General features: G+C 43.4%; 1 protein-coding gene across 1 annotated transcript in view; it reads left to right on the top strand.

The window, feature by feature from the left end:
* The first annotated feature begins 4,084 nt into the window (after positions 1-4,084).
* Positions 4,085-23,777, top strand: part of PGAP1 (post-GPI attachment to proteins inositol deacylase 1) — a 65,026-nt gene continuing 45,333 nt past the window's right edge. The window contains exons 1-4 of the mRNA XM_081016420.1: positions 4,085-4,287; positions 19,535-19,688; positions 22,199-22,374; positions 23,122-23,293. Of these exons, the coding sequence (XP_080872546.1) occupies positions 4,135-4,287; positions 19,535-19,688; positions 22,199-22,374; positions 23,122-23,293 (655 nt within the window). The 5' untranslated portion in view covers positions 4,085-4,134. The remainder of the gene's footprint in view (positions 4,288-19,534; positions 19,689-22,198; positions 22,375-23,121; positions 23,294-23,777) is intronic.

Raw genomic sequence — 23,777 nt, 5'->3', positions numbered from 1 at the left:
GGACTTAATGGTCAGGGGTCCCTTTACCTTTAATATTATTCTACATGTTGGAAGCTGCCCAGGGTGGCTGGGGCAACCCAGTAAGATGTGTGGGGTATAAGGTAAATAGTAAAATTATCATTATGGAATGGGATGTCCCTGTTTTCATCGGAGAAATGTTGGAAGGAATGTATAATATCTTTTTGGATCAGAGACATTTAGGTGTCATGGCTCCCTGTTGGATGGTGCTTGTGACCCGATGAAGTGAAGGCAACTCTAATGGAGCACTCAGCCACGCCTTGGGGCTTTTGTTGTGTTTTTAAGGAAGAACTGCAAGCTTACCTGCTCCTCTTGCAGTGTTCTGCGATTTCAGGAACCTCTTGAAACTGACTGTGGATAGTGGTGATGGCCTTTTGACTGAGAGAAAGGTAAGTTTCAAAGAGGCAATGTCCTCTTCTGTTAATGTAAAGGCAGTACGATTTCCTCCACACGGAAAAGCTGTGCTTTGCAGCTTGTCTGCAGCGAAGCTACCTCTTTCGCATCATCTGGGCATCGTTCTGTATTGAATGGCTTCAATTTAGTGCTTCATATAAAATGCCTTTCCTATGGTGATGGCCAGTACGCTTGCTGGTACAGTCATACCTCGGAATAAATGTGCTTCAAGTTAAGTATTTTTGGGTTGCGCTCCGTGGCGACCCGGAAGTAATGGAGTGAGCTACTTTCGGGTTTCGCAGCGCGCACATGCGCAGATGGTCAAAATGACGTCATGGGCATGCACAGAAGCGGCGAGATGCGACCCACGCATGTGGGTTGCGTTCACTTCAGGATGCGAATGGGGCTCCGGAACGGATCCTGTTCGCATCCCGAGGTACCACTGTACAGTGGTACCTCGGGTTACATACGCTTCAGGTTACATACGCTTCAGGTTACAGACTCCGCTAACCCAGAAATAGTGCTTCAGGTTAAGAACTTTGCTTCAGGATGAGAACAGAAATCGTGCTCTGGCGGCGCGGTGGCAGCAGGAGGCTCCATTAGCTAAAGTGGTGCTTCGGGTTAAGAACAGTTTCAGGTTAAGTACGGACCTCTGGAACGAATTAAGTACTTAATCCGAGGTACCACTGTACCTCCTATGGTGCCAGAGAGAGGTCTCAGTAAGAATCCTCTCAAAAACTCTTAATGTGTGAGAGATTGTTTGCTTTTCCTGCACAATTGGTACGTACACTGGCTCAGCCCTGCCTACATTGAATGTGCTCCCTTAAACATGCCCAGATTCCATGCTGAACAGTGGAAAGATGCAAAGAGCTTCTGCGAACAACTGAGGCAATGAGTCATGTAGCTGCCCCGCCTTCCCCCATCGATAGGAAGGCATGCCCACACCATTATATGGTCCTGACTATATTTCTGGTATTTTAGATGTGGCTGCCATTTCATGTCATGCCATGTCCCGGGGGCAGCCATTTTGCTAGGCCACACGCCCCACACCGGCCATTTTGTGACAGGTGACCATGGCACTTTTTGGAGTGCAGGAAAGGAGTGGATTTTAGATTAGGAAAGCATCCAGGAGAGGTGAACCACCGCTTTGAAGACTTCCATGTAGGAAGAAGTGCTTAAGGGCGAACAAATTTAGTCTTAATAGTTATGGTAATTCTGTTGCCTTGTGCATAAAATCTATTGTGACTGGTCATCCTGGACCATCAATGTCACGTAAAAAGGACTTGGACACCAACCGCAAAGCGATGCTTTCGGAAGACCAATGCGAAGAGCTGCAATCTTCATTGCGAAGTTTCATTGCAATCCCACCACAAAGTGTGTGCATTTTTGGGGCCTTTGCCCTCAGTAACATGAGGGCTAATTTTAGGTTAGAATACCTCTCATCTCCTCTTTCCTAGGGCATATCCTCTTGGCACTGGCAAGTGTCCAAAACCTGATTCTCATCTCGATCAAAAAACTTCTGCCCTCTTTCCTTCAGGTCCAAAGCTTCCTTTTGCTTCTCTAAGAAGCAAAAGGAAGCAAAGCAGAAAAGGAACGGAGGCTGGGTGACCCTAAGTGATCCTATTTCCATCAGAGACATGCAAAGCCTCTTTATTTAATCCTTCCCAAGATTTATTTTAGGGGCGCAAGGCTTTATGTTTTTTTGGGGGGGAGCAGAAAGTTATCTGCTATGCAAATAGTCAGTTTGTTGTTGTTGTTTAGTCGTTTAGTCATGTCTGACTCTTAGTGACCCCATGGACCAGAGCAGGTCAGGCACTCCTGACTTCCACTGCCTCCCGCAGTTTGGTCAAACTCATGCTGGTAGCTTCAAGAACACTGTCCAACCATCTCGTCCTCTGTCGTCCCCTTCTCCTTGTGCCCTCCATCTTTCCCAACATCAGGGTCTTTTCCAGGGAGTCTTCTCTTCTCATGAGGTGGCCAAAGTATTGGAGCTTCACCTTCAGGATCTGCCCTTCCAGTGAGCACTCAGGGCTGATTTCCTTCAGAATGGAGAGGTTTGTTCTTCTTGCAGTCCATGGGACTCTCAAGAGTCTCCTCCAGCACCATAATTCAAAAGCATCAATTCTTTGGCGATCAGCCTTCTTTATGGTCCAGCTCTCACTTCCATACATCACTAACTCAGAGAAGCTATGAGCTATGCTGTGCAGGACCACCCAAGATGGACAGGTCATAGTGGAGAGTTTTGACCAAACGTGATCTACCTGGAGCAGGAACCGGCAAGCCACTCCAGTATCCCTGCCAAGAAAACGCCATGGACAAAGAAAACAAGTCAGTTAGTTGGGCATTTTTATTTATTTACTTGACTGGGGGGGCAGTTGTCCCTCTGCACCCCTGGTCCTCCCCATTTTTGTTTTCACGGGAGGTGCCTTTATATATATATATATATGGTAGGGATCATCTAGGTTTGCCCGATTCCCCCACCCTTTGAATGCTCGCCTCTTATTTTGGTGAGCTGAGTAGAATTGCACACTTTCATTCCCCCCCTCTCAGGTAAAACAACACCCAAAGCTTATGAGGGCCTTCTCGGTAGTGGCACCTGCCCTGTGGAACACCCTCCCTTCAGATGTGAAGGAAATAAGCAGCTATCTTCTTTTTAGAAGACATCTGAAGGCAGCTCTGTTTAGGGAAGTTTTTAATATTTAATGCTGTATTGTTTTTAACACTTGATTGGAAGCCGCCCAGAGTGGCTGGGGAAACTCAGCCAGATGGGCGGGGTATAAATAATAAATTATTATTATTATTATTATTATTATTATTATTATTATATGATGACATTATAACGAAGCGCTCCTGCGCAAGTGCAGAGTGCTTCTGATGTGTCGCTAATAACGGCAGGGAGCATTTGGGCGGGAAAGCGCGTTGGCTCGTTTACTATTAGAAACCTTTACCGAAATAATATACCATAATGAATATAATGGAAAAAACAGATTAAAGAAAATGAATACAGAGTATTTGTTAAAGAGAAGCATTGAAGCCGCAAAGAGATAGAGGGAAGTCAGCTAATATAATAGGGATCCAGACTCGTTTTCCGCAGCAGAAATAAAGTGACCGTAAAGAAAGAAAAGAAGGATTGAAAATGTATTTCTTTCTGAGAACCTGCTGTATAGAACATTCAAATTAGTGTTTGTGTCTTTTGAACAATTTTACTTGACTAATTCCTTTTCGTTTTTCCTTTTAACTTATTATTTATCAATTTTCTTTCCCCCCCTCTCATTTTTTTCATTTTCATTTTCGGATGTCTGGGTGTAATGTTTAATTTATGCTTTCTTTGTAATTCTTTTTAAAACGCAATAAAGATAATTTAAAAAAAAGAAGAAAGGAACTCTTACTATTCTCTTCTTATGCCGGCGGAATATATAAGCGCGGCCCCTTTAAGCGCCGACCCTGCCAAGAAACTCTCCCCCTCCCCTCCGCCCCAAGTATTGCCCGCCCTCCGGGAATCCCAACATGGCGCCTAATCCGGCCCTCATCCGACCTTCCAAACATGGCGATGGGCCCACCTTCCCGCCCTTCCCCTTTACGCTTCGAAGCCGGCCCCGCCCCTGGCCCCGCCCCCAAGAGCTTTGCCCCGCCCCCACGCGGGGCGTCGGTGTGTAGCCCAGTGAGGCGAACCTGGGGAAGGAAGCGGAGGGAGACCCGGCGAGCGGAGACGCGGCGGGCGGCATGTGGCTGGAGGCGGGCAAGGTCCCCGGAGCCGCGGCGGTCTTCTACGGGGCTCTGGCGGCGCTGGTCCTGCTGGGCGTCCGGGACGTGCTCTTCCAGTACGAGGAGAACCGGTGCAGCATGACCTACATGTTCGAGTACCCCGAGTATTTGGTGAGGGGCCGGTCGGAGAGGGACCGGCGGGGCCGGTTAGCGGGGTTGGGGGGCGGAAGTCGCTTTCTCCTCAGAAAGGGCGGCCGGTGCTTCGCCGGGAACAAGACACTGGACGGTTTCAGGGCGGGGGGGGGGGAGGCAGGACCTCGGTTGACGCCTTCCACCCCCCTGCTTCAATAATAATAATAATAATAATAATAATAATAATAATGATTTTGTTATTTATACCCCGCCCGCCCATCTGGCTGGGTTTCCCCAGCCACTCTGGGGCGGAGAACTGGGCAAAAGAAACGGTCTGACTTTTTAGAAGGCAGCCCCCCCTGTGTCGGGAGCTTTTTAATGTTTGATGATTTACTATGTTCGCATATGTACTGTAAGCCAGCCCAGAGTGAGCTGGATAATAATAATAATCATAATAATAATAGATTTGTAAGCATGCACTTCCCTCTCTGTTCGTGTGAGAGAAGTACGTACTATGATGCCACTGTCTGTATACCAACCTTCCTGCATTTAGGGGGCACACCTTATTATTCGGATTTTGAGAAGCACTAAGATGTCACTGTATGTATATCAACTTTTGTTTCCATTTTTGGGTGTGCCTTTCCTATTATTATTATTATTATTATTATTATTATCATCATTATCATTATTAGCACTAAGATCCCACTGTCTGTAAATCAACCTTTTCCCATTTTTTTGGTGTCCCTTTCCTATTATTATTATTAGTTGTAGTAGTAGTACTAAGATGCCACTGTCTGTTCATCAACTTTTTTTTCCAGATTTTTGGCATGCCTTTCCTGTTATTGTGAGAAGCCCTAAGACTCCACTGTCTATGCATGACTGTTTTTCCATTTTTTTGGTGTGCCTTTCCTATTATTATTCTTATAATTATGAGAAGTACTAAGATGCCACTGTCTGTATATCAACCTTCTTGCATTTTTGTACAAGGAACATGAATCATGTTCAATAACATCAAACGGAACTGTGAACAGGGGTGTGGGTGGGTGGGTGTGTCAATCTGAAGTTATTGTATGGTTTATCTCTGCAGATCATAGCATAAGTATAAAGATGGACCTAACTGAAATATGACAGGGGGCCCTTCTTGATGAGCTCTGGCGACCTTGGTACAAGTCTGGTTCCAGCCTCATGTTCTGAAAGGCATTCAGGCATATCTTGAGTTCCTCATATGTTGCATAAAGGTCAACACATGCAGATTCAGTTACCAAGTACAGTCTACAAGATAATTTGAGGGCAGGCAAAAGATAGCCAGTTCAAGTCACAGCCCACCAGGGTGATTTTCATTCAATTCCATTATTCTTTCTAGTTGAGATTCCTGCATTGCAGGGGGTTGGACTAGATGACCCTTGGGTTTCCTCCCAACTCTACAGTTCTTTGATTCTTATCATGAGAAGTACTAAGATGCTACTGGCTATATATTAACCTTCTTGCATTTTTGTGGCACGACTTTCTTTTAATTCCTCACTCCAATATATCCTCTCCTTGATTTGGTGTGGTCTCAGTTGCCACAATCCCAGACATGGCTGTTCAGAAGTGGGCTCCATTGATTTCAGTGGGGACTTCCTCCCTAGGATGCATGTGTTGGATCTCAGCCCGAAACACCCATTCACGTTGGAGTCCTAAACATGCTTGCCAGTCTTGATTCCGGGGTGCTAAACCCGCCGAGATTTTCCTCTTCTTCTTCTTCATAATATTTTATTAAAGCTTTTTCATAATACAATAATATAAAAGAAACTAATCTAAAATGAAAACAGGAACCAAGAAAGAAAGAGAAAACAGAGTCCTCTCTCAAAGGTAGCTGTTAACCAGTGTCACGTACAGAAAGTGGTGGACCCTCCCAGTCTCTCACCCTGGGAGAACTTCCCTTCCTTGTGTCTCACTCATGGTCTTTCCACCAACCATCCACCACATTCATGGGTGTGTCAGGGATTTTCTTCAAAGGGTGTTTTGAATTGCACTGCAAGGCTGCATCCCTGAAAGCTCTTGCTTGTAAGTTTCATTGAACTCAGTGGTACTTCAAAGTAAACATAAATGGGGCCTTCTCATTTTGCACACAAGTGTGTGTCCATCTACTCTGTTTGGAGTGTAGTTTGGATGGTTTTTAAAACCAAAATTCACCTGTGTAACCTGTTCCAAGGTTGTTCAATTCAACACATGGAATTCAACAAATAGCTTCTGTCTGTGAAAAGATAGCAGGCTCTACCTGCCACAGTTCCCAGACAACATGTCTCCAAGGTTTTATTGAACCCTGCCATCTCTCCAACCAGAAACTGAATGCTCCATTTACCACTTTGTAACTTCCTTCCTACCAGAACAGACTTTGCTCGTGTGCTCAAGACATCGATTCCATAAACCATATTTTGTTGCATTGTGCAAAATATGAGCAAGCCAGGGCTGAACTGATACTACCCTTGCTGGTACCTTTCCCGGGAAAATCAGAGGCTCACTATTTCAGGTTCCTACTGGAAGACCAGACAAATGTTAGAACATAAGCAGTGGCAAAGTTTTTATCAGTGGTTGCAAGATCAAATGAGCTCTATATTCTAAACAAAATGCTTGTTTAACCTGGAGGTAGGCTGTATGAATTGTGTATTGTTTTGTAATGATTTGTTGGGTCTCTGGACCGTAATAAAGTTGGATGATGATGATTATGAGGGTGCAGGGTTCTTAAAGGTATGAATGTTGCTAAAAGCATATTCTTTGCTCCCAGAGTGTACTCCAGCATTCTGCTTCTGGTACAACAGGCTTTTCCAGTGCTGGCATCGCTCAAAACAATCACATTTTTTCACACCCAGTTGCATCCTGAGATCTGCTACTGATGGTTAGTGCTGCACGTCATTGCTATTTAACAACTACATGAAGCAACTTAGGAAATTTGAAGCGCAGTGTTGTCTGTACACTAATGACACACAACTCTGCGATATCTGAATCTGGAGGTGCTGTGCAGGGTCTGGACCCATATTGGACTGGATGAGAACCAACAAACTGAAACTGAATCATATATAGACAAGGGCCCCCCCTGTGGGTGAGTGGATTCCAGGTTTGGGAAATTGGTCAGTTACCTGCACTTCCTCTGAAGTATCAGGTGCATTGCTTGAAGGGTGCTCCTTGATCCAGCATTGTCACTGTAGACTCAAGTTTCTTGGAGTGCCTTTTACCAGCTTGGCTGATAGGCCATTTTATGAGTGTTGCTGGACAGAGTACGTACATGGGTAAACTCTAGACCTGGGTTTTTCTCTGCGGCAGCTTCTTGACAAAGCGTGACACGTCTGTTGCGCCCCCTGGCATTCTCTTTCATTTAGAATTGAAGCAGCCCCAATATGGCTAGGTTTTCAATATTTGTTGAAGACTTCTTGCAGGCCCCAAACCCATCTAGTCTTGCTTCCTGTTCTCACAGCATAGCTGTCAACCGTCCCTTATTTGGCGGGAAAGTCCCTTATCCCAGCGCCGTGTCCCGCTGCTGTCCCTTATTGTTGATGTCCCTTAAATTTCCTGTGTTTCAAAGGAAGCAGCTCCTCTCCCTCCCTGCCTGCCGGCCAGGGAGGAGCAAGGCTCCAACTGGGTTGCTTGGCTGCATTGCTCACCCAGTAAGGAGTCTAAGAATGACTGGGAGGTGGAGCTTGCATGCCTTGTGCCAATCAAATCGGCTGCGTTGCCTGGGGACTTGCCTTTGATCAGCGCTTCCCAGTGGAGAGGTGACAGTAGTTTTCCTTGCTGCATCCCCTTTGCTGGGTTGCTGCGCTGTGGGAACCACCGCTTGAGGCTTTGTTTGGCTGCTGGCTGGGCTTTCTGCCTTTGGCTCGTAGGGGCTCAGAAATTGAACATACCTGTGCTCTGAAAATCCCTTATTTTGGCTGCTGATCCCTTATTTTCGAGGCTGCTGGTCCCTTATTTTCAAATCTGTAAGTTGACAGCTATTCTGTAGACTCAAGTTTCTACAGTTTTGGAGTGCCTTTTACCAGCTTTGGCTGATAGGCCATTTTATGAGTGTTGCTGGACAGAGTACATACATGGGTAAACTCTAGACCTGATTATTATAATATGTGGGGCTGCACTTGAATTTGGTGCAGAAGACGCAGCTCGTACAAAACGCTGCTGCCGGGTTTTTCTCTGCGGCAGCTCCTTGACAAAGCGTGACGTGTCTGTTGCGCCCCCTGGCATTCTCTTTCATTTAGAATTGAAGCAGCCCCAATATGGCTAGGTTTTCAATGTTTGTTGAAGACTTCTTTCAGGCCCCACACCCATCTAGTCTTGCTTCCTGTTCTCACAAGCAGCCAAACGGATGCCTCTGAGAAGTCTGTAAGCAGAAGCTAAGTGTAACAGCACTCTCCCCACTTGTGATTCCCAGCAACTTGGTATACAGAGCTATATTGCCTCTGACAGTGAAGGTAGAACGTAGCTGCCTGGCTGGTAGCCATTGTATAATGTAAAGGTAAAGGGACCCCTGACCATTAGGTCCAGTCGTGGCCGACTCTGGGGTTGCGACGCTCATTTCGCTTTATTGGCCGAGGGAGCTGGCGTACAGCTTCCAGGTCATGTGGCCAGCATGACTAAGCTGCTTCTGGCAAACCAGAGCAGCTGACCAAAACGCCGTTTACCTTCCCGCCAGAGCGGTACCTATTTATCTACTTGCACTTTGACGTGCTTTCGAATTGCTAGGTTGGCAGGAGCAGGGACCGAGCAACCGGAGCTCACCCCGTTGCGGGGATTCGAACCGCCGACCTTCTGATCGGCAAGTCCTAGGCTCTGTGGTTTAACCCACAGCGCCACCCGCGTCCCATTGTATAATGTAGAGTGGTCTATAAATTATGATACAAAGCCATGGTAAAATATTGTGCCAGTTCGCACACAGTGATAAACTACATTTAATGGCTTATCAGCTGTGTGCTAAGTGCTATCTCCTTGATTGCTTCTGTTTTGCTCTTTCCCCCTTTCTTTAGTGCAGGCAGGAGCAGTGAGCCACGAAGTCTTGACTTGGTGTTACACACAAACTGAGATTGTGCTTTGTTTCTCCCTAGCAGACAATGGTTAGCAAGTGAGCAGCCTTCATGTCGACTTCCTCGTTGCGTTTTGTTAGGGAGAAGCAAACTGTGATTCCGGTTCGAATATCTTGTTGCTTGCTCCAGCAGAGGAGCAACTCACAAGCCATCAGGCATCCTGAATTAGCATGCTGTTCTGTCTCAAAAATCCTGGCTTTCTGTTATGTGGAAACAAGACCATCGTTCATTAATATCTAGATCAGCCCATCTCTCCCAGTCACTCTTTCTGCCGGCCTTTCCCCCTTCGGTCTTCAGAAAATGGCTGTGGCGCTAGCAATCTGACCTGTTGTAGGTAAGATCATGCTCCCATTTGTGGACCAAGATTTACCCAATGGAGACAGTTGCTGCAGAGGATAGCACTCCTGAACCTTGAAAAGAGAGAATTTTGCAGTTTGCTATTGCATAACATGGCAAGCACGAGAAAAGCCGCACCTGTCAACATTTTCTCCTCCACAGCAATCTTAGGGATTGGGTCATATTAGGGATAAGAGGTCACCTATTTTACTTATATTTCAGCCGCCAGTTTATTCTGGAGTGCTGATTGTTTCTCAGATGTGCGTTAGGTTTCCATTCTGTCTGCTTACATACCTCTGTTTCAATAAGGATTCAGGGACAGGGAACCAGCTTCAGCATAGAGGAGGGAGAACCATGAGAATTTTAATAGGCTTGAGAAAGGACACCCACACAGTTTTCTGCACCTGACTTGGGTTGCAATTTGGGTGTTGAAATCTGTTTTATCCTCAGGATATTCAGTGCAATAATAGCTAGGTTTCATGTGCAACGGGTGTGGGAGTGCCAACTATAAATACAGTATTTGCTGCGTGTTGGAGATGAAGGGGAGCGGGGACTGGTTATCTGACGGTTTAAGCGTATCTCTGCATTCCTAAAACCCTTCAAATAGTGGATGTAATAATAATAATAATAATAATAATAATAATAATAATAATAAATTTTATTTATATCCCGCCCTCCCCAGCCAAAGCCGGGCTCAGGGTGGCTAACAACAATAAAATAGTGCAACATTCTAAAAACATTTCATTATAAAAATTAATTAAAATCAAGTTGATGGCAACCATAAGCTTAAGTTCTGTAAAGATTGCCAAAGGAGGGAGTCAGGCTGCGCCCTGACCAAAGGCCTGGTGTCAAATCCCGCAGGGCCCTAGTCTCTTGTGACAGAGCGTTCCACCAGATTGGAGCCGCAGCCGAAAAAGCCCTGGCTCTAGTTGAGGCCAGCCTAACCTCTCTGTGGCCTGGGACCTTGAGGATGTTTTTATTTGAAGACCGTAAGTTCCTCTGTGGGACATACCAGGAGAGGCGGTCCCGTAGGTACGAGGGTCCTAAGCCGTATAGGGCTTTAAAGGTTAAAACCAGCACCTTAAACCTGATCCTGTACTCCACCAGGAGCCAGTGCAGCTGGTATAGCAGTCTCGCCGCGACATTCTGCACCCGCTGGAGTTTCTGGGTCAGTCTCAAAGTACTGAAATAAAGTAAAAGATAACAGCTGTCTTAATATAGAACGGGCTGATCCTTAACATTCACATTGCTGTGATTTTGCTGATTTTGTTGGGTTGGAGGGGGAAAAAATTGTTACAACTTCTTTTAGGTGTGCAATAGGATCACATCTTGTGTAGCAATGGCATGCATATGCAAAACCGTGTACAGTGGTACCTCGGGTTACATACGCTTCAGGTTATATACGCTTCAGGTTACAGATTCCACTAACCCAGAAATAGTACCTCGGGTTAAGAACTTTGCTTCAGGATGAGAACAGAAATCGCACGGCGGCAGTGGGAGGCCCCATTAGCTAAAGTGGTACCTCAGGTTAAGAACAGTTTCAGGTTAAGAACAGACCTCCAGAACGAATCAAGCACCGTATTTTTTGCTCTATAAGACGCACCAGACCATAAGACGCACCTAGGTTTTGGAGGAGGAAAACAAGAAAAAAAATATTCCGAATCTCAGAAGCCAGAACAGCAAGAGGGATCGCTGCGCAGCGAAAGCAGCGATCCCTCTTGCTGTTCTGGCTTCTGGGATAGCTGCGCAGCCTGCATTCGCTCCATAAGACGCACACACATTTCCCCTTACTTTTTAGGAGGGAAAAAGTGAGTCTTATAGAGCAAAAAATATGGTACTTAACCCAAGGTACCACTGTATACTCTAATTGCCCCCACGGAAGCATCCTTACCTTCTGGAGCTGGCACACCAGGTGGGCCTTGCCCCCCAAAAGCTTGCTGGGCAGGTCCTGCTCAGCACATGGGCGCTGGAATGCTATCGCAAGTTCTCAGAAATAACAGAAATAAGACTATCCTACATTGAGGTTAGGGACGCGGGTGGCGCTGTGGGTTAAACCACAGAGCCTAGGACTTGCTGATCGGAAGGTCGGCGGTTCGAATCCCCGCGACAGGGTGAGCTCCCGTTGCTCGGTCCCAGCTCCTGCCAACCTAGCAGTTCGAAAGCACGTCAAAGTGCAAGTAGATAAATAGGGATCGCTCTCTGGCGGGAAGGTAAACGGCGTTTCCATGCGCTGCGCTGGTTCGCCAGAAGCGGCTTAGTCATGCTGGCCACATGACCCGGAAGCTGTCCGCGGACAAGTGCCGGCTCCCGGCCTCTTGAGCGAGATGAGCGCGCAACCCCAGAGTCGGTCACGACTGGACCTGATGGTCAGGGGTACCTTTACCTTTACACTGAGGTTAGCAGAGTATCTAAGTCAAAAGCCCCTAAAACCTGAGAAGCTTAGGGTCTAACAAATATAAATATGTCTTGTACAGAATAACCATCTTGTCCAGGGGCTTTCCCGGACGTCATAAGTAACATCCCTAATTTCTTTGACCTGTAGTGGTTTTGTGAGAATTTCATTTTGAGAAATCTCACAACTGATGGAAAAGCAGCTGCAGGGGAAGAAAATTCAACGTCACAGCTCATAGGATCCTTAACCTTCTTCTATAATTTAGAATAATACTTTGGGAAATGTAAATTTATTTCTTTTGATGTTGTCTATACCATATTATACCCACCAATAATCAAAGGAATAAAATTCTGACTTTTTTCTTTGCTTTAAGCAATAAGACCAAATTTTACCCTGCCTCTGTCCACTCTCCCAATAGCTGTGGTGCAAAAATACCAGAGTAAATTCAGCTCTAGCAGAACGTAGATTATCCAATTCATATTTAATGTGTTGCAAACACAGGTAAATTCCTGTTGTGTCCCATGTAATGCATGCCAAACACCAACCAATCCAGATTCAGCCATACATCCCTTCAACAATCCTATCTAAAACTGGATCTAATTAACACAATTTAGGGCCATAATATATATCTACTGGTATACCCAAAACCTTCAGGACACCTTTTAGGGCCTCAGCTAAAAACCACAGCCACCCCCATATAAGTCATATTCCCCCTCTCAAATATATTTGTAGGCACCCATAAGAATGTGTAAATTGGCTCTATGATATATAAAGATTCTTAAATCAGGAATATTTTCTTTTGTTTTATGCCGCTGTACCTGGCTGCTTATTGCACATCCCAGAACAGCTTGGTTTGTTGTTGTTGGGTTTGTTTTTTTTAAATTAATCCATTTGTCTATCGGCTGTTCTCCATTTTATATGATTATGATTTAGCAGGTTATTTAATCTTGTGGCATGAAATAAATGGTAAACTTTGCTCATTATTTTAAAGCTGGGACCTCCCCCCTGTTTTGTAGTGCTTTGAAAGTATAAAGCTTATCTCATATCAAGGGTATAACTGTAAAGGCTAATTGCTGGAGAGCTTATCTTCATTAAAGAAAACCATTCAGGTGATTAGGCTGTAGAAAAATACACAATGCTGCGAAAGGGGAATACTACTGATATCTCAAAAGCTGAAGTGTCTAATTTCATTTACATCAGAATAATTGTAAATTGAATTGACATTTCTTAAAATTCAGTACAGTATCTTTTAAGCAAATCTGACTATACTCAAATAAAAACTCATAGTTTGAAATTTCTTATTTTGCATTAATTGGTAAATTATCATTAGTATTCATATAGATATTGTTCAAGTTTCATAACTTGCTAATCCTTATCTGTTTCGTGAAGCAAAAACCTGCTTCATATCTTGCTAATCGCTTTGTAAGGTAGGCAAATACCGTATTTTTCGCTCTATAAGACGCACCAGACCACAAGACGCACCTAGTTTTTGGAGGAGGAAAACAAGAAAAAAAATATTCTGAATCCCAGAAGCCAGAACAGCAAGAGGGATTGCTGCGCAGCGAAAGCAGCGATCCCTCTTGCTGTTCTGGCTTCTGGGATAGCTGCGCAGCCTGCATTCGCTCCATAAGACGCACACACATTTCCCCTTACTTTTTAGAAGGGAAAAAGTGAGTCTTATAGAGCAAAAAATAAGGTATTCTCCGTACAAGGCTAGAGTCTGGAAGACAATTGTGTGAGCTTAGACGAGGCACTCAGTTGATAGCTGAACTGGGATTCCAGTTCATAGCTTATGCTTTAAAACATTGATTCACAAACTAAGCCCCCTTGGGAGGCATGGAACAGTGAGACCTTCCTTCCTTCCTTCCTAGCCAAGACCTGGGTTGATTGTATCTCACTTGCCAATGGACTCTCACTCGTTTGGGGAAGAAAAAGAGCTGCTGTTCATAGCTAGTTTAGGATGAGGCCAGAAAGATCCAGTACAGCTTTCTGTTAATTCTCTTCAGGGCATCACATGCAGCAGCAGGCTGTATTCTGTATTCTGGGGAGCAATCCCTAGAAAATAGCAGAATTGTAGGTGAGGGACAAGTTCAAAAGGGTTGAGAAACCTTTCCAAACTAAACCGCCCCTGCTTATACTTTTGCGGCTTCTGAAAAGTGATTCATTTGGTAGAGAATTTAAGCATATACAGTGGTACCTTGGGTTACATACGCTTCAGGTTACAGATGCTTCAGGTTACAGACTCCGCTAACCCAGAAATAGTATCTCAGGTTAAGAACTTTGCTTCAGGATGAAAACAGAAATCGTGCTCCGGCGGTGCGGCAGCAGCGGGAGGCCCCATTAGCTAAAGTGGTGCTTCAGGTTAAGAACAGTTTCAGGTTAAGAACGGACCTCCAGAACGAATTAAGTACTTAACCCGAGGTACCACTGTACTCCTTTCTACCCCACCTTTCTACAAAAATATTCAAGGAGGCTTCCAATCAAAGTGGTAAAATAGAACAGAAAACAAAGCTAAAAGAGACTGAAATGTTAGCAACAGCAGTCACCCAAGTTAATGACAAAATTCTAACAAAGGTCACTGAAATTGCATTGTCTGCTGTTCACCTAAAGGCAAGCAGTAACAGGGCCAACCAGGTGTACCCCTCATTGGAAGCTATTCTAGAATTTAGGGGTCACAGCTGAGAGGGGTTTCTTGGGTAGCTGCCAACTAATTCCCACTGCAGGGAGACCTCAGGAAGGAACTCCAAAGTAAGTTTCTGGACACATTTGCATGGGAAAAAGCAATGTGATTCTTGAGATGTTCTACAGAGAGTTAAGAGTAACATAAGCGTTTTAGCCAGAAGAAATGAGTTATATCTGGCTAGGCTCCTAAGACTCAAGATAGAATTACAAGGCCATGACAGGTTATCTAAGCCAGAGGTGGGCAGAAGATTAAGCACAATCTAATGGTTGGCCACTGACCAGTTTCTGAGTTTCTCACAAAGAATGCTGGACTAGCTGAACCACAGTTCTTAACCAAGAGTGCGCATTCAAGATCATATAACCATAGCTGTCATCTTACAGATTTGAAAATAAGGGACCAGCAGCCTCGAAAATAAGGGATCAGCAGCCAAAATAAGGGATTTTCAGAGCACATGTATGCTCAATTTCTGAGCCCCTCTGAGCCAAAGGCAGAAAGCCCAGCCAGCAGCCAAACGAAGCCTCAAGCGCAGCAACCCAGCAAAGGGGATGCAGCAAGGAAAACCACCATCACCTCTCCGCTGGGAAGTGCTGAGCAAAGGCGAGTCCCCAGGCAACATGGCTGATTTGATCGGCACAAGGCATGCAAGCTCCACCCCCCAGTCGTTCTTAAGACTCCTTATTGGGTGAGCAACGCAGCCAAAGCAACACAGTTGGAGCCTCCCTCCTCCCTGGCCGGCAGCTCGGGAGGGAGAGGAGCTGCTTCCTTTGAAACCCGGGAAATTTAAGGGACATCATCAATAAGGGACAGCAGTGGGACACTGTGCTGGGATAAGGGACTTTCCCGCCAAATAAGGGACGGTTGACGGCTATGCATATAACACATGCTATGGCTTAAAATATCCTGACAGCACCTCTTGCATTTAAAACACATTGGTTAACCATGAAGATTCTAACAAATCGAAAAGGTAGATCAGGTAGATCACACACAAATAAGCAAACCCCAGCCTAATTGATTCCTTTTTCTTCTTATTTCAACCATAGGTACCGCTATCATAAAAAGTAGCAAAAGTTTACTCTAAAAAACATAGAAATCAAATTGTTTAGAACATCAGTGTAACTGTCCAATGAAAGATTAATCCATAGGCTGTTGTTTTGTTCCTGATCTGATCTTGCACATGTGGATGTGTTCTATGTATATACGCACACGTGTCCTTGCCATCTGTAAACATGACCAAACAGCAACAGTTACACTGCTGTATTTAGAACACGGTTCTTACTCTAATATCTAAGTAACTGCTAATATCCATTGAGAGGATTTGAAGTGGAAATAAGGTCTCCTTCCTTTACTGTACCAGGAATTCTTGTACTATACTGGTGCATGTTCGCTGTACATGTCTGTTTTAGCCTTGGGTGGGACAGATATGAAAGGTGCTTGTCTTATAGTGAAATCCTAACCATATATTCTCAGAAGTGGCGTTTGTTCCTAGAGTAGGTGGGGTTAGGATTGTAGCTTTAGTTGCTACCTTTTAAAGAAATTCTAGCTAGAACCTCTTAAACCTGTTAAAGCCTTACAGTGTCTAAGATCCAGGTGTTTATTGGTCCACCTCAAACAAAGGTGATTATTTGAGTCTTTCTTCTGGGTGCCCTCATCTTCTGGAGTGTGATGGGTAGTGACCAAAGAGAGGGCTTTTTAAATATAATGGCACATTGCTTCTGGAATGCCCTTACATTTTTCCATGACCTGGAAAAGAACTTATTTTCCCTGACTACTTAGATATTTTTAATTGGAATGTGTAACACTCCTTGACTAACTGATTTTGTTTTTCCACTTATGTCTTTTTTTATTGATTGTATTGATTACTTTGGAAGGTGCCCTGAGAGCTCCTAGTCCTGAAATTCTGGGGTATAAATTTAATGATAGCTAAAGAAAATAAGCAAAAACCCTATGGTACTTCGGCTATATTTATTGGCTTTCAAATATAATAACTTACCCTTCTGCCCTTTTTCAGACAAACAATCCATTGCAAGGTTCAGATTGTCCCATTTGGTTTCCATGTCTGCTACTTCCGCATCTGATACTAAATATTTTATTTGAAAAATAAGCTAAGAGATAAAGAAGGAGTAGTGCATATGCCAAGCAGATTGGGCTTTTAGCCGAAAAGCATCATGAAAGGAGGCCAAAAACGAGATGCATAACAAAACAACTTCAATGTAAAACTGTTATGGAGGAAACAAAAACATGCAGCAGCTTTCCTGATTGCAGTGCAGAACTGAAAGTAAACTGCACAGAACCTGAGAGCTGACCTGGCAGTTCCTGGTTTGGCAAGCCAGGTGGGCCAATGCACAGCATCACCTGTGCAATTGGTGAACAGAATTTAGTTGCTTTACTTTTACATCTTTCAGGCTTGGGTTCCCCCCCAAATTATGGCTTTCTCCATAAGAATTTATTGCTTATATTTGGTATGCTGCGCTTATTGTGCTCAGATGTATCACTAGAGTAGGGCTGAGAAACCTCAGGGTCTGGATCTCTCCTGAGCCACACCCCAGACACACACACAAACACACACGTACGTATTTGCACCCTCCATGATTGCTTTAGCTTGGCTGGAATGTGACCTTGAACTCTGTTAATGACTTGCTTGCCTAGCGGAAGGATTGAGTGGGGTGTGTGAGTGTTACTAGAAATTACCCTTCCGTACAAAGGCAAAATGCCATATAGTGGTTCCCTGGCCAGGGAATAAACCTGACTCTGTTTAAGCACATGTAAGAATGTGTACAGCTAAACCCAGGGGTCACCAACTTGGCAGGCACCAAGGTGCCTGAGAAGGCTTTTGTTGGCATCCCCAGGCAGGAGCCTTACTCTGAAGTTTCATTTTTAAAAAAGTAAGTTTCTAGCCCTCCTAGAAAGCATGTTATGGAGCAAAATGTGCAGATACCCTTCTAAGTGATTTCTGTGAAATGAGCAAGTCAGGGCTGTGATTGGTAAGCGAGTTGTTCTGACACTAGGCCGGGGTAGGCAACCTAAGGTCCGGGGGCCGGATGCGGCCCAATCGCCTTCTAAATCCGGCCTGTGGATGGTCCGGGAATCTGTGTGTTTTTACATGAGTAGAATGTGTGCTTTTATTTAAAATGCATCTCTGGGTTATTTGTGGGGCATAGGAATTCGTTCATTCCTCCCCCCAAAAAATATAGTCCGGCCCCCCACATGGTTTGAGGACAGTGGACCGGTCCACGGCTGAAAAAGGTTGCTGAACGCTGCACTAGGCAATGGAAGCCCCCTGTGTTCCAAAGAGCTGCTTTTCCCATTCCCCTTTAATGTACTTTTTCTGCTTCAAATTTCCTAGGCTGAAATTCAGTAGGTTAAGCCTTTTCTCATATGGAAATGCAATTCTGGGGAAAGCGTTACAGAGACTTAAATCTCTAATTTTGTGTTGTGCCGCGCCTCCCTTGGCACCCATTTTGTAACTGGTGCCTCCAGCACTCTCAAAATTCAAAATGCATCCTCTCGTCCAAAAAGGTTTGCGGCCCCTGACCTAATTTTTGAGAAGTATATTACTTTGATTTTCACACACATATCGCCGTCACCCTTTTATAGTCTATAAAATTCAAGGGTTGGCGGCAACCTTTAGCATTTTTAGAGCAAATGTCTTTCAAGCTAGCTGCTAAGTTACGATGTGCTTGTATTGCAAGAAGAAGCTGAAAGGCTGCGTCCTGAATTCTTATAAGTGTTTGAATTCATCTGCAATTCATGTGTTGGCCGGTATTTATCTAGCTGATGACGTATGACTGACTGGTGCCAAAGCAGCAAATTTTAAATGAATTCAATTTCACCTCCCCTGACATTTTATTCATTATGATGTAAGCCTATTAAGTTAGTCAGACAAAATTACATTCTCAAAGGCAACACTTTTTTGTATTCCTTCTGGCATGCAAAATGCTTTTGGATTTTTATTTCACTCATTGTTGCAACAACTTCCAAGAAGGCCACCTGTATTTCTTATATATATACATACGTGTGTGTGTGTGTGTGTGTGTACGTTCGTGTACACACACACATACAGAGACTCAGATATAAATAGAAGTGATTTGCTGGTCCAGGACACATGGGGTTGAAATGGGGCTTCTTATCTAGATTTCCTACATAAGTGAACCAGAATATCTTCCTTTTCAGCAAGATACTGTATTTTTCACTCTATAAGACGCACCAGACCACAAGACGCACCTAGTTTTGGGAGGAGGAAAACAAGAAAAAAAAATTCTGAATCTCAGAAGCCAGAACAGCAAGAGGGATCGCTACACAGTGAAAGCAGCAATCCCTCTTGCTGTTCTGGCTTCTGGGATAGCTGCGCAGCCTGCATTCGCTCCATAAGACGCACACACATTTCCCCTTACTTTTTAGGAGGGAAAAAGTGAGTCTTATAGAGCAAAAAATACAGTAAGTACTGCATTGAAACTGTTGGATAAACTGATGTCGGTGGAAATAACTTTCCTGGCTTCTAATGCTATTTTATCTTTTATTAGTAGGTTCAGTTTCTTGTGTGTAGTTGAGCTGAAATGGGATGGAGGGGTTGAGAGCAAGATAGTTTAGGGTGATGAAAAAGCATCTGCATCATTTCAAAACTCCCAAAGCTCTCTCTGCTAATTACAAATATACCCCAGCTTGAAGTTGCCCAGCTACCTCCTTTTGCAGTTAACCGTTTCTGTACTTAAGATGTACATTTCAGATTTGAACAATAAATTATTACCTGTGGCATACATAAAATATTATTTAAGTATAATTGTATTTTAGAATTATAATTGTATGCAAAATTGTATTTTACAGAAAATAAAACTTCCTAGGAAAGTATCCAGGCGTTATCCAGCCTACGAGCTCTATCTTTATGGGGAAGGAAGTTATGCAGAAGAAAATAGAAATCTGCTCTTAACTGGGATTCCGGTACTCTTCCTCCCTGGCAATGCTGGGAGTTATAAACAAGGTAAGCTATATCTGAAGCAGTACTGATGTGTGTATTATAATCTTTCATAAAGCAGGAAATGTATGAAGATCTGTAGAATGTTACCTTTTTTTAACATAGGTCTTTGTGGAAGTATGTCTTCTGAATATTTTGTTTATATGTAATTGTTAACAGAATTACCAACTTTCTTTGTTGATGTATTTGCATCATTTAATAGCGTAGGGTAGAATGTGTGAACAGTTAGAATACCCAAATTATGTAAAATCGCATAAGATAAGCTAAAAACAATCAAAACTACAAATCAACAAAATATATTGCGACTGAGCACTATTTTTACACTATATCTTGATTGGCATTTATTTTATTGTACATCAAGCATGTAAAAGAGTTGTCAAAGAAAGTGGTGTTGGGCAAGGTTTTAGAGATTTATCAGGAAGCGATCCTTAGCCCTGGGCTTCTAAGTAGATTGAGAGCTAGGCAAACCAGCTCTGCTACAGGATTATTCAAATAATCACAGAAGATACCATATGGGCATCTGGAAAATGAACAAAATCCCATGTGAATCATGCTCCCAACTGCCATTTGGAGAAACAGAATGTGATTTCAACCTGCAAAAAATGGAATTTTCTCTGAGAACTGGGGAAATATATTTTACAAGCGGAATACTAAAAGTAGTGGTACAGGCAACTCCTGCTTTAGGCATGTGTGCGCAATTGCACAGATGCGCACGGCGCTGAACCCAGAAACATAATAAAGATGTCACTCAAAGGAGCAGGGCAGGGAGTTTGCAGGCTTTTTCAATGGGTTTCCGATTTCGCGCAAATGCACAGTGACCCCGGAATGCAAACCCCACGTAAATGGGAGTTGCGTGCACTTGACTTAGCTTTCGTTTATGTAAGTGGCATGAATGAATGAATGAATGAATGAATGAATGAAATCTTTGTTGCTAAAAGCTATAATCCGCCACAATTGGTCACAATGCGTAGAATACAAATAATTGATTTAAAACTGAACAACAACAGCAGCTAAGCAAACATACAAAAATGCGAAAATCACAGCTGTGTAAGTTAAGCACTCCACATCTCACACTCCCCCTTATGATACTTATCTTGTTGCCTAGCTCTCAACTTACTTGCAGCCAAGGCAAATTTTGCAACCAGTTCAGTAATAAATGTAATTGACTTGACCACCCAGTGCCAGAGGGCCATGAGCAACTATGTTGATATGTACATTGCGATGTCTCAGAAGTGCCATATGAAACCAAGAGGCTATAGCAGTCAATTTGGAGGATGGGCAAATATAAACTTGGACCACCCTCTGACTGCATATCATCAAGAGATCTACCAGTCAAGTTACACCTTACTACAAGGTGTAAGATCTGTATTCCTTACTGTTTGTATTATTTTTGCCCTCATAATCCATAAATACATTCAAGGAGTGCTGTCCATTCATAATTCAGTTTCCGTAATAAAAGCTAGGGCAGGTATAGCAAACATGATGCCCTCCAGCTGCAGTTATCACTGGCAATAGGCCATGCTAGCTCAGGGTAATAGAAGTTGTAGTCCAAAAACATCTAGAAGCACCACTCCTGATCTAGAATAATTAAATCTTGACCATGGATTCCGCCCCCCCTCCCATTCTGGGTAAGGGTTAAACTCTTTAGAATTTGTCTGTCTTCCAAGAACATGTTTGTGTTTTAATATGATGGACCAGTACCCTGTTAATTATGCTGTTTTAAATGTGTATTTTGTATTTGATTTCATTTAGCAGTGGTTTTTTTTTTCTTTTTGAAATGTTTAAGATTTTTTTGGTTAACTCTGTTTTAATTATGTATTCTGTAGTTGACCTCCTTTGTAATATTATCTTTAAGATAATAGTTTAGTTTTCTGTTAATTATGTTGTTTTGACTGTATACTCTATATTTGACTTTCTTCAGAAATGTTTGATTCTGGATTGTTTTATTGATGTTTTAATATGCTGTAAACTGCTTTGAGATTTTTCTAAATAAATAATCTCTACTATTTATAAGAATTTCCGAAGTAGCTGCTGTGACGAGAGCCTCTTGCCATTAGTTCTTGTCTTCATGGAAGTAAATGCCGATCAGCAGCTATGTTGTGGTTTTTTATCAAACCAGCTATAGATCGGTATAGGGTTATGAAAATAAATGGGTATCAGAATGCATTTGAGAATGGTGCAGATCTCTGTGGTGGAGAAACACCTTTCCCATGCTTCTGTATTGTTGAGCAATCTAGATACAGAAGCAGCCAGGCCTTATCATGATCTGTTCCAAAGCTCCTTGCATAAATCATATCGTTCTCAGGTAATACCTCCATATTGTATGTTAGGCCATGGTTTCTCTAGCATAGAGTTTGGTGACACCCAATTACAACCAGTTGCATATTCCATTCCACTTTAACAATAGATCTGTATCTTTTCTGTCCCCTGAGGTCAAATTTTAGTGCTCCGCCCTAGCATCAAAATCTAGAGATATTAAACTACTTTCTTCTAATAATTCCTGTGTGCTTTTTCAGTACGTTCCCTTGGGTCAGTAGCACTCAGAAAGGCAGAAGATGCTGACTTCAAGTATCATTTTGATGTCTTCAGCGTCAACTTCAATGAGGAACTTGTCGCACTCTATGGTGGAAGTCTACAAAGGCAAACTAGATTTGTGCATGAGTGTATTAAAGTTATTCTTAAATTGTATAAGGTATGGAGATAAGCATTATGCACTTATTTAATTCTGTCAAATTATTAGCTGTATTGGATATGACAGCTGCAGATTGGGAGAGAAATACTGTTGCTTTGTGTTTTATGGTTGGGATACCTATCATCTATCTATCTATCTATCTATCTATCTATCTATCTATCTATCTCCATGATTTGGTATAGGGTCGTGTTTTCCAAACTTGGGTCCCCAGCTTTTTCTTCTTCTTCTTTCGAACTACAATTCCCATCATCCCTGACCACTGGTCCTGATCAGGGATGGTAGAAGTTGTAGTCCAAAAACAACTGGAGACCCAAGTTTGGGAAACACAGTGTTTCAAATTCTCCCTCTCTCTCGACTACATTCAGTAGCATTATTTGAAAGTTGGGTCCTTTGAAAGTTGGGTCCTTGTCTACCTATAATAAGGTGATACCTCAGGTTAAGAGCAGTTTCAGGTTAAGAACGGACCTCCAGAATGAATTAAGTTCTTAACCTGAGGTACCACTGTATTATGCTGAGCACCCTCAATATAGAAATGTCTTACTGATTTAGATTCAAAATCCAATTAACTGTACTTGAATTGCAGTCCTAGTCTTTGTAGTAACTTGATTTTCGGCGAATGACAATAAAGTACATCAGAATTCAAATACATCAGCTATTAAGCAGGAGGGTGCCTGTGATTTCATACGATCTCAGTGTGTTTGATGTCAAATCATTTCTTCCTTATGCTTCCTTTCTCTTTTTTTTAAGGGCCAGGGGTTTGCTCCACGTAGCGTTGCAATAGTAGGTCATTCCATGGGTGGCCTTGTTGCAAGAGCACTGCTGACGCTTAAAAACTTCAAGGTGGAACTCCTCAATGTCCTCGTTACTCAGGCCACACCTCACATTGCACCTGTAATGCCTTTAGACCGATATCTTACTGGTAAGTTTACGCCTAATATGACCACTTGGTAGACATCAGCAAGATTGTTGTTGTTGTTTAGTCGTGTCCGACTCTTCGTGACCCCCTGGACCAGAGCACGCCAGGCACTCCTGTCTTCCACTGCCTCCCGCAGTTTGGTCAAACTCATGCTGGTAGCTTCGAGAACACTATCCAACCATCTCGTCCTCTGTCGTCCCCTTCTCCTTGTGCCCTCCATCTTTCCCAACATCAGGGTCTTTTCCAGGGAGTCTTCTCTTCTCATGAGGTGGCCAAAGTATTGGAGCCTCAGCTTCATGATCTGTCCTTCTATACCTTAAAGTGCTATAAAAAATTTGTTAATGTGAATCAATATCCTTTTTCTGTCATAATAATTTTCAAAGGGTACTAGATAACCCCAATATTAGTCCTCCTAATGCTTTTTAATGTCAGTTCAGGCAAAAATATCTTGCAGTGCTCCTGACAAAGCTCTGATGAACTCCCAAGG

This window comes from Podarcis pityusensis (assembly GCF_964106645.2).
Source record: "Podarcis pityusensis genome assembly, chromosome: 1".
In the NCBI taxonomy this organism is placed as follows: domain Eukaryota; kingdom Metazoa; phylum Chordata; class Lepidosauria; order Squamata; family Lacertidae; genus Podarcis; species Podarcis pityusensis.
Note: the sequence above shows the minus strand (reverse complement) of the source record. Positions and strands in the feature narration are given on the sequence as shown.